At 33.3% G+C, this 12929-nt stretch overlaps 1 protein-coding gene across 6 annotated transcripts in view; it reads right to left on the bottom strand.

Annotated features, from left to right (window-relative positions):
- ANKS1B (ankyrin repeat and sterile alpha motif domain containing 1B) overlaps positions 1 to 12929 on the bottom strand; it is a 1093604-nt gene that overhangs the window by 775432 nt on the left and 305243 nt on the right. For all 6 annotated transcript variants that reach the window (XM_063076110.1, XM_063076111.1, XM_063076113.1 and 3 more), the window contains exon 9: positions 550 to 690. In XM_063076110.1, the coding sequence (XP_062932180.1) occupies positions 550 to 690 (141 nt within the window). The remainder of the gene's footprint in view (positions 1 to 549; positions 691 to 12929) is intronic.

Here is a 12929-nt window from a genome sequence, read left to right as displayed (position 1 = left end):
AATAGAATTAAAGTTGACTTAATAAATAGGGAAATGATTTCAAGCTTGTAGATAATGTTCTAGTAGCGTTCTGGTCTCATTTTTGTACTGTACTCCAACACCCTCAGTAGTACACATTCACATTGTGACTGTGATCCACAGTGACTTACTATGCTGAGAAAAAACATCACTGGGTATGCTTTTAAAGAACCTTAACATATTTCCTTGTAACTACATCTTAGATCACTTTTAATTACTTTTTAAAAATAGTATTCTTTAAAATGATATATTTCTGGATCATAAATATAAATATATTTCTGCCTCATAAACAAGATAACTTTTCTCTATCATATCATACCAAATTTTTTAAAAATACAATTATATAAATTATGTCTTTGCATATGCACACACATGCACAGTAAGTTACATGCACATTTTACTTGACACTAACTGAAGAAAAGTTACAAAATGAACAAGATACTAATTGGATTGGGGGGGAATAGGTAATCTTAAAAATCATAGACAACCATTTTCATGTTTTATTGTACCTTAATAAAAGCAAACCTTTACCTGTGCAAGCATGGGGAAGCCAAGGTTCCTACATCCATTACAAGGAGTTAATGCTTCCCAAAGTCCTGAGGGCCCACAAGTGTTTTCATCATCATCCTCTTCTTCCACTTCTGGTGACAAATTTATTGTAGATGAAGTTCTCTGAAATTAAATTTATATTATGACAATGTAGTATATCAATGTTATTTAGGTATCTTAACATCAATTAAATTATATAAATTACTTGTGGTATATCTTAGTAAGCAAAAGTCAGCTCACTCTATCCACAGTTATATGGCTATGCCATGTAACTGAGCCAAAAATATGTATAATTCAACTTAAGTTGAAGTGAGAAAGCTGGGTGAATTAAAAAGAGTAGAGATGGGAGCAACAAAGAAATAATGCAAGAAATTTTGTAGAAACTAAAGGAAAATTCCATATTCAAAGAACCTGCTGAACGCCCAGAAGGCTGGATTTAGGGGGAAAAAAATGCATATAAACATTAAGAGAATATATTTGACTAAAGGTCTTCAGAAGGTAGTGTTCAGCACTAAGAGTGATTCCTGCAGTTAGTAAAGATATTCTACATATTGACTGTAAATAACAACCCCCCTAAAAAAAAGTTCTTGCTCTCAAAAATAGAATATGACTTTCTTCTTCCCCCTATTCAAACAAGTTTTATGCATTCACATCTTAACTTTCCCTTTATCAATTGTCAGTAACTAAGAAAAAATAAAATTATAGTTCCTCAATCACTTTCCATACAATACGGTAATAACAATACCTGAGTTATAATGAGAACTATGTGACTTGCAGTGTCATAAGACCATTATTAACTATTTTAATTTACACAACAGCCCTTTAAGGCAAATATTATTTTTTCCCTCATTTTATAAACGAAGAATCTAAAGCACAGAAAAGTCAAGTAAAGCCCAGGGTCGCAGAGCTGGTAAGTGGCAGAAAAAGGATGCTAAGCCAGACTACTAGACTGTAGAGCTTACTCCCCCTTAACCACTATGTTATGAGACCTTTGATTTGTCACAATATCCTCTAAAAGACAACATACTGAAAAACCACGCTGATGTACTTGCAGTTTAAATAAAAGAAATATTTGTGGAATATGTTTCTGCTGCATGATGATACTCCTAACAACATTTTGCGGTGAAAGCCAGTGAAAATTTCTGTAATTTGGTACATAGCAGCCCCTACACTTCCATAAATACATATTTCTCAAATCAAATTAAAGGTGATTATCATGGGGATTTTTTATTGTTTAGATCCTCTGGGTGAAAAAAAATCTTAGGAAGTCTAAAGCCTTAACCTAGCAAGAGCATTTATATATTTGATCGATACTGTTCACAAAAATGAATAAAATGATCAAAGAGGTATATCCTTCTCCGACTCACGATCAGTTAATGGTCTGACCATCAGTATTGACATGGCATGGCACTATAAACCATTACATAGTTGGCTAAGAACCATCAACGTTTCATAGATTAATCGGTTCTTTATTTTTGATAGAATAATTGGTTCTATTTTTGTTAATGGTACTATAATTATTTAATCCAATCATACAGAGAACTTCCTCCATCTCTTTCCCTTCCCTAAAGAAAAAAAAAAATCTGTTTATGTCTCTTACCTGCTCATAAATCTCTAATTACTTCCATTCCACCGTGAATAATATCCAAATTTCTTAATCTGGCTTCAAGGTTCTATTTTATTATTACTATTATTGTTTTGTTTTGGCAGCTGGCTGGTAAGAGGATCTGAACCCTTGACCATTCTGTTATCAGCACCACACTCTAACCAAGTGAGCTAACCAGCCAGACCCCAGCAAGATTCTATTTTTGAGTTCTATTTCTTATTTCATTATATTCATCCCAGATTACAACCAGGTGGAATTGTTTACCCTTGCCTAATCATGCTTGAATCATTTATTCAAGCTTTCCACCTTACCACTCTGTATGGCATATTGTAGTGGTCAAGGGTGTAAGCTCTAAAATTAGAGAGTCCTGAATTCAAGTGCCAACTGTCCCACTTATTGGCTGTATGATTTTCAGCAGATATGACCACAGTCAGCCTCACTTGCCTTATCTATGCAATGGAAAATAATACAGTAGAATCTCCCTCAGGATTTCTTCCTGATAATGAAATGAAATAATGAATATCAAGTGCCTGACACATAATAAGTTTTCAATAAACATTAACTAGCATTTTTAGATCTTATTTTCTTGTAATCCCACCGATTCAAAATATAGTTCAGATTTCATCCCTTACATAAAATTTTCTAGATTTCCCCCAAACATAAATGATGTCACCTTCTCCTGAATGTCTATAGTTTTTTGTGTGAGTTTGTTTGTTATACTATTTCACACACCCCTTGAGATGATAGCATAGTGGCAAAGAGCATTGGCTTTGAAGTCAAATAGATGCACATTTAAGTACTAGCCTGTGTAGCCACTTCCAAGATGTGTAACTTTGAAAAAAATCATACAATCTTATTAATCCTCAGTTTCTTTATCTGTAAAAGTAGGAATAATAATTCCTATTTGTTAAGGCTGCATGAGGATAAAATTAACGGCTTGACAGTGACTGGCACATAAAAGTAATCAGTAAGTATTGCTATTTTTACTATTATCTTTATCCTGAAGGAGTTGTACACACACAGCATGCTTCTGCATAGACACACACTCACACACACACACATACACGTGTGGCTTGCTTACCCTAGTTAATTGTAAGTTATCTGAAAGAAAACATTGCCTTATTCACATTTGTATCTCTCACAATGTGTTGTGCATAATAGAACCTAATAAATATTTATTGAATAAATTATTGAATAAATGAATTTTAAACTATCATTTTCATTTTGCTACCTAGAAAATTTTACTAATATTAAGGGGTGTACATAATTGTATCACAAATATCCTAATTGCTATTTTAGTTTTATTTTATATTAACCATTACCAGTAGCTTTAACAGAAATGAAGAAATTTATCAGTGGTTTAGTACTGCCCCCTAATGACAGTATATAAATTGGCTGTGTCAAGCCATAATTTTTAACTTTATTTCTTTACAACTAAAGATGCCTTGGAAAGATTTTATCAAGCTAAATATAATCTCCAACTATATATTGAAAAGAAGCCACATGAACCCACTTAAACTGACAAGGTTTCCTTTATTTCAAATGCCTTTTACACTTTTTACTAGAGATCCAACTGTGTTCTTAAAATTCCAGAAAAATGTGAAAATTCTTCTAAAGAGAATAGACTGTATAGTTTGAGCCTGTTAGTTTTCCTGGTTGCTACGTGGTAATTATATAGAAGCAAGATCAGATCAATTCTACACTGTTGCAAATGAAAAAACTGTCATAATAGATAAATACCACTGGGAGTCAAATTTGAGCTCAATCAAAGAAAAATACTTTCTAAAATAATTACTGTATATCAGTCTAACATGGAAGAAATGGGACTTCCCTCTGAGGTGGGGTGTGTGTCGCATGTGTGTGTAATTTTTCATATATTTTATATATGGCATATAAGATGTAATCATTTAAAAATTATATACAATGGTGCTTTATAATTTATAAAATGCTTTCAGATACATAACAGCCCAATAAAGTAAAGGAAGGATTATCCATATTTTACAAGTGAAGAAACTAATGCTTAAGATGGTACTCAACTTTTAAGATTATCCTACAAAAAAGGCCAGATAATCCATGACCTCTGACCTTAGGTCCTATTATCTTTCTATCACACCATGGAAGCAAGCTCCTAATTATTAGAATTCTTCAAAAAGACAACAAACGTTCAAAACAGTCTAACATAACTGTCAGCGCAAAGGGACCAGGCAAAGAGGCAGAATCCAGGAAGGAGGCAAATAGTTATCAAAACAAAGGACAACAAACTAAAATGAGTTAGCAATCTGGACTACCTAAAGGATAGCCACAGGTCTTTTCGTCATTGTTTTTCAAAAATGAAATTGTTTTATTGATTTTTTATGAAAATTAAAGTAATACATGTGCCTTGGGTTGGACATCCTCCCCAAACTTAATCCCCACTGTAATTGTTAAGAGTAGGAAATCCTACTATGGTAATAGAAGGGTGGCGCCTTGAAGAGATGATTAAATTGTAGGACCATGCTGTAGTGAACGATTAAAAATGATGGTCATGGGCATGGTTTGGAGGGATTTAAAAGGAGAGTGAATGAGGAGGTTAGTGTCTTTCTCTGCTCCACCATTTTCTGCCATGTGAGACGCCTGGGTCACTGTCACCACCACAAAGGCCTTCACCAAATGTGTTCCCTGGAGTTTGAACCTCCCAGCCTACGAAAAACTAAGCAATAAATTTCATCTCCTTTCAAATTACCCAGTTCCAGGCATTTTGCTATAAGCAAGAGAAACAGATGAATATACTTGCCTTTCTGGTATGCACCACTTGGTCATGACATAATCTTTTTTTTTTTTATTAGACTATGATTTTTTTAATTTTAAAATGATAATAAAACTTATAAGCTCAAAAACTACCTATATACACAAATATAGTGATATGAGGGGTCTTTCAAAAAGTTCAAGGAAAGATTCGTATTATCTTTTAATTCCATTTTTCCATGAACTTTTTGAAGTACCCTTGTACATATATTTGGACAATCCTGAATGGCCAAGAATTTAAACCAATATTTGGCCAAAACCTAAAATCAGTCATCATGGAATGAACTTATGGAACACAATAATTAAATTTTAAATGACATATAATCTTTTTAATGTATCGCTGGACTTCATTTGTTACTATTTTGTTGAGAATTTTTAAGAATGTGTTCATGAGTGATACTGATCTATAGTTTTCTCTTTGTGAAGTGCTTTGATATCACACTAATGCTGATCTACTACAGTAAGTTGGAATTGACCCTCATCCTTTATTTTCTAAAAGCATTTCACCCATGAATCATCTAGGCCTGAAGTTTTCTTGTGGGGAAGATTTTAATTATGAATTATGCTTCTTTAACTAATATAAACATATTTAGATTTTATATTTCTTCTTGAGTCACTTTTCATAATTTGTGTCTTTCAAGTAATTCTTCCTCTCATCTAGGTTGCCAGATTTATTGGCATAAAGTCATTCATATTGTTCCTTTATTATACTCTTTATTATCTTGGATCTGTATTCATATCCCCCTTTTTATTCCTGATATTGGTAATTTGTTTTCTTCTCCTTTTTGATCACTCTAAGTAGAGGTTTATAAATTTTATTAATTTTTTCAAAGAATTAGCATTTGGTTTCATTGCTTCCCCCCCCCCCCCCATTGGTTGTTCATATTCTATTTCATTGATTTTGATTTTAATCATTTTCACTTTTGGTTTAATTTCCTCTTTTATCTCGTTTCTTAATGTTAAAGCTTAGGTTATTTATTTAAGATCTCTTTCCTTTTCATAAGAATTTGAGTCTATGAGTCTCCCTCTAAACACTAACTTTATCTACAAATTTTTATATTCTCTGCTCTTATTTGCATTCAGTTCAAAGTACTTTCTAATTTTCTGTGTGATTTCTACTTTGACACACTGTTTATTTATGAAGCATGTTGTATTAGTCTGTTCATGTTGCTATGACAGAGGTACCTGAAACTGGGTAATTTATAAGGAAAAGAGGTTTATTTGGCTTCCGAATCTGGGACAGCCACATCTGGCACAGACTTCAGGCTATTTCTACTCATGGCAGAAAGTGGCAGGCAGCAGGCGGGTACAAGCAGATCACATGGCGAGAGGAAGCAAGAAAGAGAGGGGAGGTGCCAGGGTCTTTTAAACAACAAAGCTCTCACAGGAACTAATAGAGCGAGAACTCACTCATCAATCCCCCCTACCCAGAGAGAGCATTAATCCAATGAGGGATCCGCCCCCATGACTCAAACAGCTTCTGCATTGCCACATTGGGGATCAAATTTCCACATGAGTTTTGGTGGGGACAACACATCCAAACTCTATCACATGTTATTTAATTTCCACTTCTTTGGGAATTTTTCCAAATGCCTTTCTGTTAATTTTTAATTTCATTTCAATCTGGTTTACATTGTTTCTAACAAGTCTGCTTCTTTCTTATCTTTGTTCCTCTCTACATAAAGTAATTATTTTTCCTCTGGCTGCTTTAAGATTTTATCTTTTTGACTGGTCTTCAACAACTTGATTATGATGTATCTTTAGTTTTCCTTGTGTTTGTTATGTTGGCATTTGTTTAGCTTCTTAGGTCAGTGTGTTTATAGTTTTCATCCAAGTTACAAATTTTTCGGTCATTGTTTTTCAAATTTTTTTTGTTATTCTCCCACTCCCAACCTTTCCTCTCCTTTTAGAACTCTACTTACACATATGTTTGATTGCAAGATATTTTTCCACAGGTTACTGAAGTTCTGTGTGTTTATTTTCAGTCATTTTTCTCTCTGTGTTTTATTTTGGATGCTTTCACTTGCAATATTTCCCATTTCACTGATCATTCCTTCTGCAAAGCTGTTAATTGTATGCACTTTATTTTTCATTTCAGATATTGCATTTTTCATCACTAAATTTTCCATTTCAATCTTTTATACCTACATTTCTCTCTTCACAGTCACCTTTTCCTTTAAACTCTTCATTTTTTAGTAAATAATTAATTTTAATAATACTTGTTATGTCTGAACAGCAAACACATAGTTTAAGTATGCAGTGAAGGATGGGAGTGAATTTACAGTTAATTTAAAAAAAAAATCCTTGCTATAAATTGCACAAAACACATAATATATTTGCATAATTATAGCACAAGATTTATTATCTTGTATACAAATTCAATCAACTCTGTAATTTCCATGTCTGTTTTTATAGACAAATTGCTCACATGGTTATGAATTTAATTTTTCTTTTCATGTCTAGTCATTTTTATTGGATACCGGAAAATACATTATTGAGTTCTGAGTTTAGTTGTATTCCTTTAAAAAGTACTGGACCTTGTTCTGGCACAGAATAATGTTATTTGGAGATCCATTTGATGCATACGAGGCTTGTTTTCCAGATTTTTTTAGGTGGATTTGGAGTAACCTTTATTCTGGGGTTAGTTTAACCCCACCACTAAGATGTAAGTTCCCTTCTGAGATCTCTACTGAAGGCCTCATGTGTTCAGCAAGATCTCTTCACTTGAATGATTCTTGGCCCTGTGTGAGCTGCAGCAATTTTTCTATTTACACATCCCTGGTGTCGTTCTTTCTTTAAAGGTTTTTTCTTTTCTGAATTCATAGAGTTTCATTTTATCCATGTGCAGATTGATATTCAGCTAAAGATTCAAAGATAACTTTAGGAAGTTTTCTGGACCTCTTTCTCTGTGTAGCTCCCTCTTTTCTGTTCCTCTGACTACAAATTCTAGCTGACTCAGCCTTCCCCAACTCCAATCTGTGTATTTTGAACTCAGTGAGATGACCTGACTCTGTTTTTTCTCCTTGTGCTATATTTACGAAATTTCATTCAGACAGATGCTGGGGTGGTAGTAGGGTTTGCTCCCTTTTGTTTCTTCTTTATTGGGGATCACAGGCCTATCTTTTATACAAGTTTGATAATGGATATTTTATATATTTTGTCCAGTATTCTAATAGTTTACAGAAGGAATTATTTCATACCCTGTCATTAGCTCATGGAAGTTTAACAAAAATGCTTTCTAAAATAAGACGTATGTATTTTTCATAACTGCCTCTCCCTTTCTAGAGCTCTTTTCACTTCTTACATTATTCTGGCTAAATTATCCCATTTCCTCTATTTTGTACAAATTCTTTAAATATATTAATATTGCTTCTCCCTACTCTGTCAACTCCATATTTACCACTCCATATTTATCACCTGTCACACAGTAGTTATTCAATTACTGGTTTTGCATCAAGGAGTGCATATACCTTAAAAATCAACCTGAACTACTTCTAAACATAATTTCACTACCACTTACATTATTTTAATTAAAGATTATGTTGTTTATACCCAATATTTCAAACAAATTCATTTAAATTTTTAAATATTTATTGAAGAGAAACTACTGTCTACAAGGCTAAACTTGAGGGTGAGGGAAGGGAAAGATAAATATGTCATAAACTCTGAATTCAAGGAATAAAGAGTATATACATATACATATCTATATACATAACTAGATGGTAAACCTAGATCAAAATTATAAGCATTATAGAGATACTGAAAGAAGGTGTTCGAAGAAAATAAAGAGGGAGCAATTATTTTCAACCAGGGAGAATGAAAGAGAGAATTCAGAGATGCTTGCCTTTGCACCACAGCACCTCAAGAAATAAAAATTCCGACGAGAGAGGAAAAGAGGGATGGGAACGAAGCACAGGGATTGCATGATCATGCAGTACGAATGTGCCTCCCATGTCTGGCAAATCAGGTATGAGGAAAGGCCTGGTGAGGAGATGGGGCAGAAAAAAACAATCAGGGCTCTGTTGTGGATAAATGGATAGTTTAAAACAGGTTCGACATTTGTCATGACACAATTTTCTTCTTCTAATTCTATTGTGATCAAAAACCAGAAAGCCTCTGGGTTGGATATAAAGGACCCAGATACTGTTTCTCTTCTTTGATGTCCCATAGTACAGCTGGCCTGGACAACTCAATGTATTGTTTTGAACTATTCGCAAGATGTTACATAAAGTATATCTTATCTTTATGACTGTAGAGACAATACTTTCTATTCTTTGTGTATCTTGAAAAATCACTAACACATTTCTGGGCACATCATATGCTGTAAATTTTGACTGGACAACTCTGGACCCTACTCATGCTCTGGTTCCTCTTTAAACAACTATAAAATAGAAATGCCTTCAGTGCTGGTGTGTAAGTAACTTTGTATATGTATATATACATGTATGCACATGAACACATGTGAGTGTATTGGACTGAAAACAGAAAATAATAGATATGTTTTATCAGGAAAATATGTAAAGAAAGACTTTCAATAACCCACAACAAAAGGATAAAAATCCTCATTATTATAATTTTCAATATACGACAGTATATTCCTTGCCACCCCTCATCTTTATATTATATACACTATTCTGTCATATTTTCATCCATTTTCTGGGGAAACAGTTTTCGGTTATATGAAAGTAAAATTTTGGAAAAACAAAGAATATAATTGAGATGTATATTAATTAAACCACCATAAATGAACAAAACATATGACTGAAGAATTTTCTATTGAAAAGTAACTGAATACAAGTTAGACATTAAGTCTGTTAGATCAGCAGAAAACTGATTAACTCTAGGTCACAATGATACTAAATTGAGGTAGAATAAATAAAATGAGAATAGAAATTGAGGATTTTGCACAGTCTTAATATTTATAAAGCCAAGCGTAGGTTAAGGACATCGTGCTGCTAAGAGATGTGGAACAGATGGTTTAGAGTAATGACTTGATAATTCTGGGTGACTTCCATGATTCACATTATTGGCTGGAAGAAATTACACAATAAGAAATGGTCCTCAATTTTTTAACAAAACTTTTTACTACAAACATTAACAAAATAAGTCTCAAAGCATCCTCAAGAGTACATATGATTTCCCTTTCTCTCAGTTCATACAAAAAGACAAATCACACTAATTCACAAAGTGAATTGTGTATGTAAGGATAAAACAGGTAAACAAAACTGAAACCTAGATCACAGTTTGTTCAAATCATTACTTAGGTGACAAAAATTAGCAGCAAAAAAAAAAAAAAAAAAAAAAAAAAAGGTATTTTTAAATAATACTATGGCTCATTCAAAAAATTTTTGAAGTTTCTTTTAGAATACATACAACAACATAAGTTAAGAAATTATGTCTCCACAGGAAGCATTTTTGTTGTTGGTTCTGCTTGTGTTTGTGTGTGTGTGTTAAATATACCTGGTGAACTTATGTTTTCCAATGCAGAGAAGTCAAACTGTTCATTTGGTTTTAAAAGGCTGTGTGGCCTGGTAGAAATTATCCAGGTTTGTGGTCTTGGTTTAAAATTGACTTGTGCTCAGGATAAGTTTAGATTTGGGGTTATTTTCTAATCCTAAATCCACCTTCACTAATTTCACCTGTCGCAGTCACATCATAGTGTGCATACTGGAGAAAAGGAAAGGGGTCTGGAAAGGTGTCTTCAGAAGCAAACCTTTGGGGTTAATCTCTCACCTCAAGGCCCAACTCTGACCTGGTCAATTTTAAGTAAATAATCAACACTGTCTAAAATAAAATCCTTTCTCAGGGTAGTAGCTTGTAGGAGGGGAAGATCTATGTCTTACTTATGTTTATATTCCCAATATCTAGAGTAGTTGTGGCAGAGTGGGTACGTTAATGCTGAATTTAAAATGCTTCTTTTGTATGTTCAATAGCACTTGATAAATGCTTTTTGGTGGAAATATTTCACCAATTTAGTGAAAGGAAATAAAAACTGATCATGTTTTTCCCAAAAAGGCTATCTTTAATTAATAATCAAATTGATAATGAGTATTTTCAAAAATTTATCTCTTTCTTGAGGTAATTTTTTTAAGTGCAAAAGAAACATCCAGATGCACCAGGACAAGTTAAATAATATAGCAATATCCTTCAGGCTATGCAACATTCTCACCATCTGCCAGCATTTAATTAAAGCCCCCTGATCCAAGTTTAAACACCTGAATTGGAATACCTGAGCCACATCCTGTCTAGCCGAGGCATTAAACCCATGCTTGATGAGTCGTCTGTCTGAAGTAGTAAAGTGGGAGGTACCCAGGACAAACAAAAACATCAGCAATTTACCAGATGCTTCTACTGATTCACTCTCCACTGTTTCACCTTGGTCTTCCTACAATGAACTAATTTCATCTCAAAGAAAAGGAATTTTTATGCTCTCCAGCTATGGATTTTCATCATCTGGAAATAGATTTCAATTACACAGAACTCTGACCAAACAGAATTGTTCTAAACAGATCTGATCCTATACCACTAAATATGTCACAACATCACCAGAGAATGCCATTCTATCATTGCTAAAACTCAAAGAGTTTTCCTAGGGTGTCCTGAATCTAATAAGTAGTCAATGCCGTCCAACCACTTCCTCAAAACTATGGACAGTTCTGAAGAGCCACCTCAGCTTCAGAGCTCCCGATGATGTTGGTTAAGCAGAGACAAACCATTCAGTGGGCTGCAGCTATATATACCTTCTCCAGTGTGGTCTGAAGCCCAGCTTTATGGAGAGGGGCTCTCTTCCAAGATTGTTCTTCCTTGGATACCTTCTCTCAGCCATACAACATCTTTATAGTTTGTTTTACATCTTTATATTTACTTTCCAGTCATAGTTTGATAATCCTTTATGTTAAACTTTCTTGGGGACCTTCAACACAGCAACATAATCAGGGAATGATAAGAAAAGAAAAGGCTAAGGTTGAATCAAAGACATCATTAAACTGGTTGAAATAATAGAATAATATATTATAAAATTTAAATTATTTTTGGAAGTCTCTAAGAGCTAAACCAATGTTACATAAAATTAAACTAGGGTTTTAGTAACCAAATTGGAAAAATTCTCCCAAATCCACACACACAAAAAAAGATGAAAATATATCAGAGAATCTAGTGTAGCAAAGGAATCGAGAACACTACATTAGTCTAAGAACATATAATCCTAGATAAATAAGACTGAGCAGTGGATACAAAGAAAATAATCAAAGATATAAAGAAGAAAACTTTCCAGAATTTCCAAGCAAATGCCTGAAAAAAATTAATAGAAAAGAATCATATCTAGTCATATTCTGCCAAAATCTTTTTCTAAAGAAAAAGAATAACCTCTTCAAGCTTTCAGAATGAGCATTCGATTTGCCTACTGTACTAGTCAGGATTCTTAGATACAAATAATAGAAACTGACTCTGGTTAAGCAAAACAAAAGGTTGCCAACAGGAAGGTTTTCAAAGCCTAAGTAATCAGGAAACAAAGAAAACAAAAATTCTTGAACTCTACTATGCCTGCCAAGGGAAAATATTATACTGACCTTATATTTTTGCAATATATGCAATTGTATAAGCATCAGAGGATAGAAAATGCCAACAGATTACTGAGGGTGCAGGGTTATAACTTGAGAATTTTATCCACAGTAAAGCTACTGGTTATGTTTAAAAGCAAGGCTTCAGAAATGCAGATCTCATGAGTAATTCTTGAGATAATAAATTTATCCTATTTGTGGATAAATTCCATCCCACTAAGAGACAAATTAAGAATTTAAAAAGGTACAACATGTAATATAAAGAATAATTAGTAAATATAAAAATCACTTAAATACAAAGTTTTTTAAGTATAATAATGTTTCTCAATAGGGTTATAAAATATGGTTATTAATATGATCATTATTTTCAGGTGAAATAATTACATACTTATAAAACTCAAGAAGATCAGTTG

This window comes from Cynocephalus volans, chromosome 12 (genome assembly GCF_027409185.1).
Source record: "Cynocephalus volans isolate mCynVol1 chromosome 12, mCynVol1.pri, whole genome shotgun sequence".
NCBI lineage: Eukaryota > Metazoa > Chordata > Mammalia > Dermoptera > Cynocephalidae > Cynocephalus > Cynocephalus volans.
The sequence above is the reverse complement of the archived record's forward strand: the minus strand, read 5'-3'. Positions and strand labels throughout refer to the sequence as shown.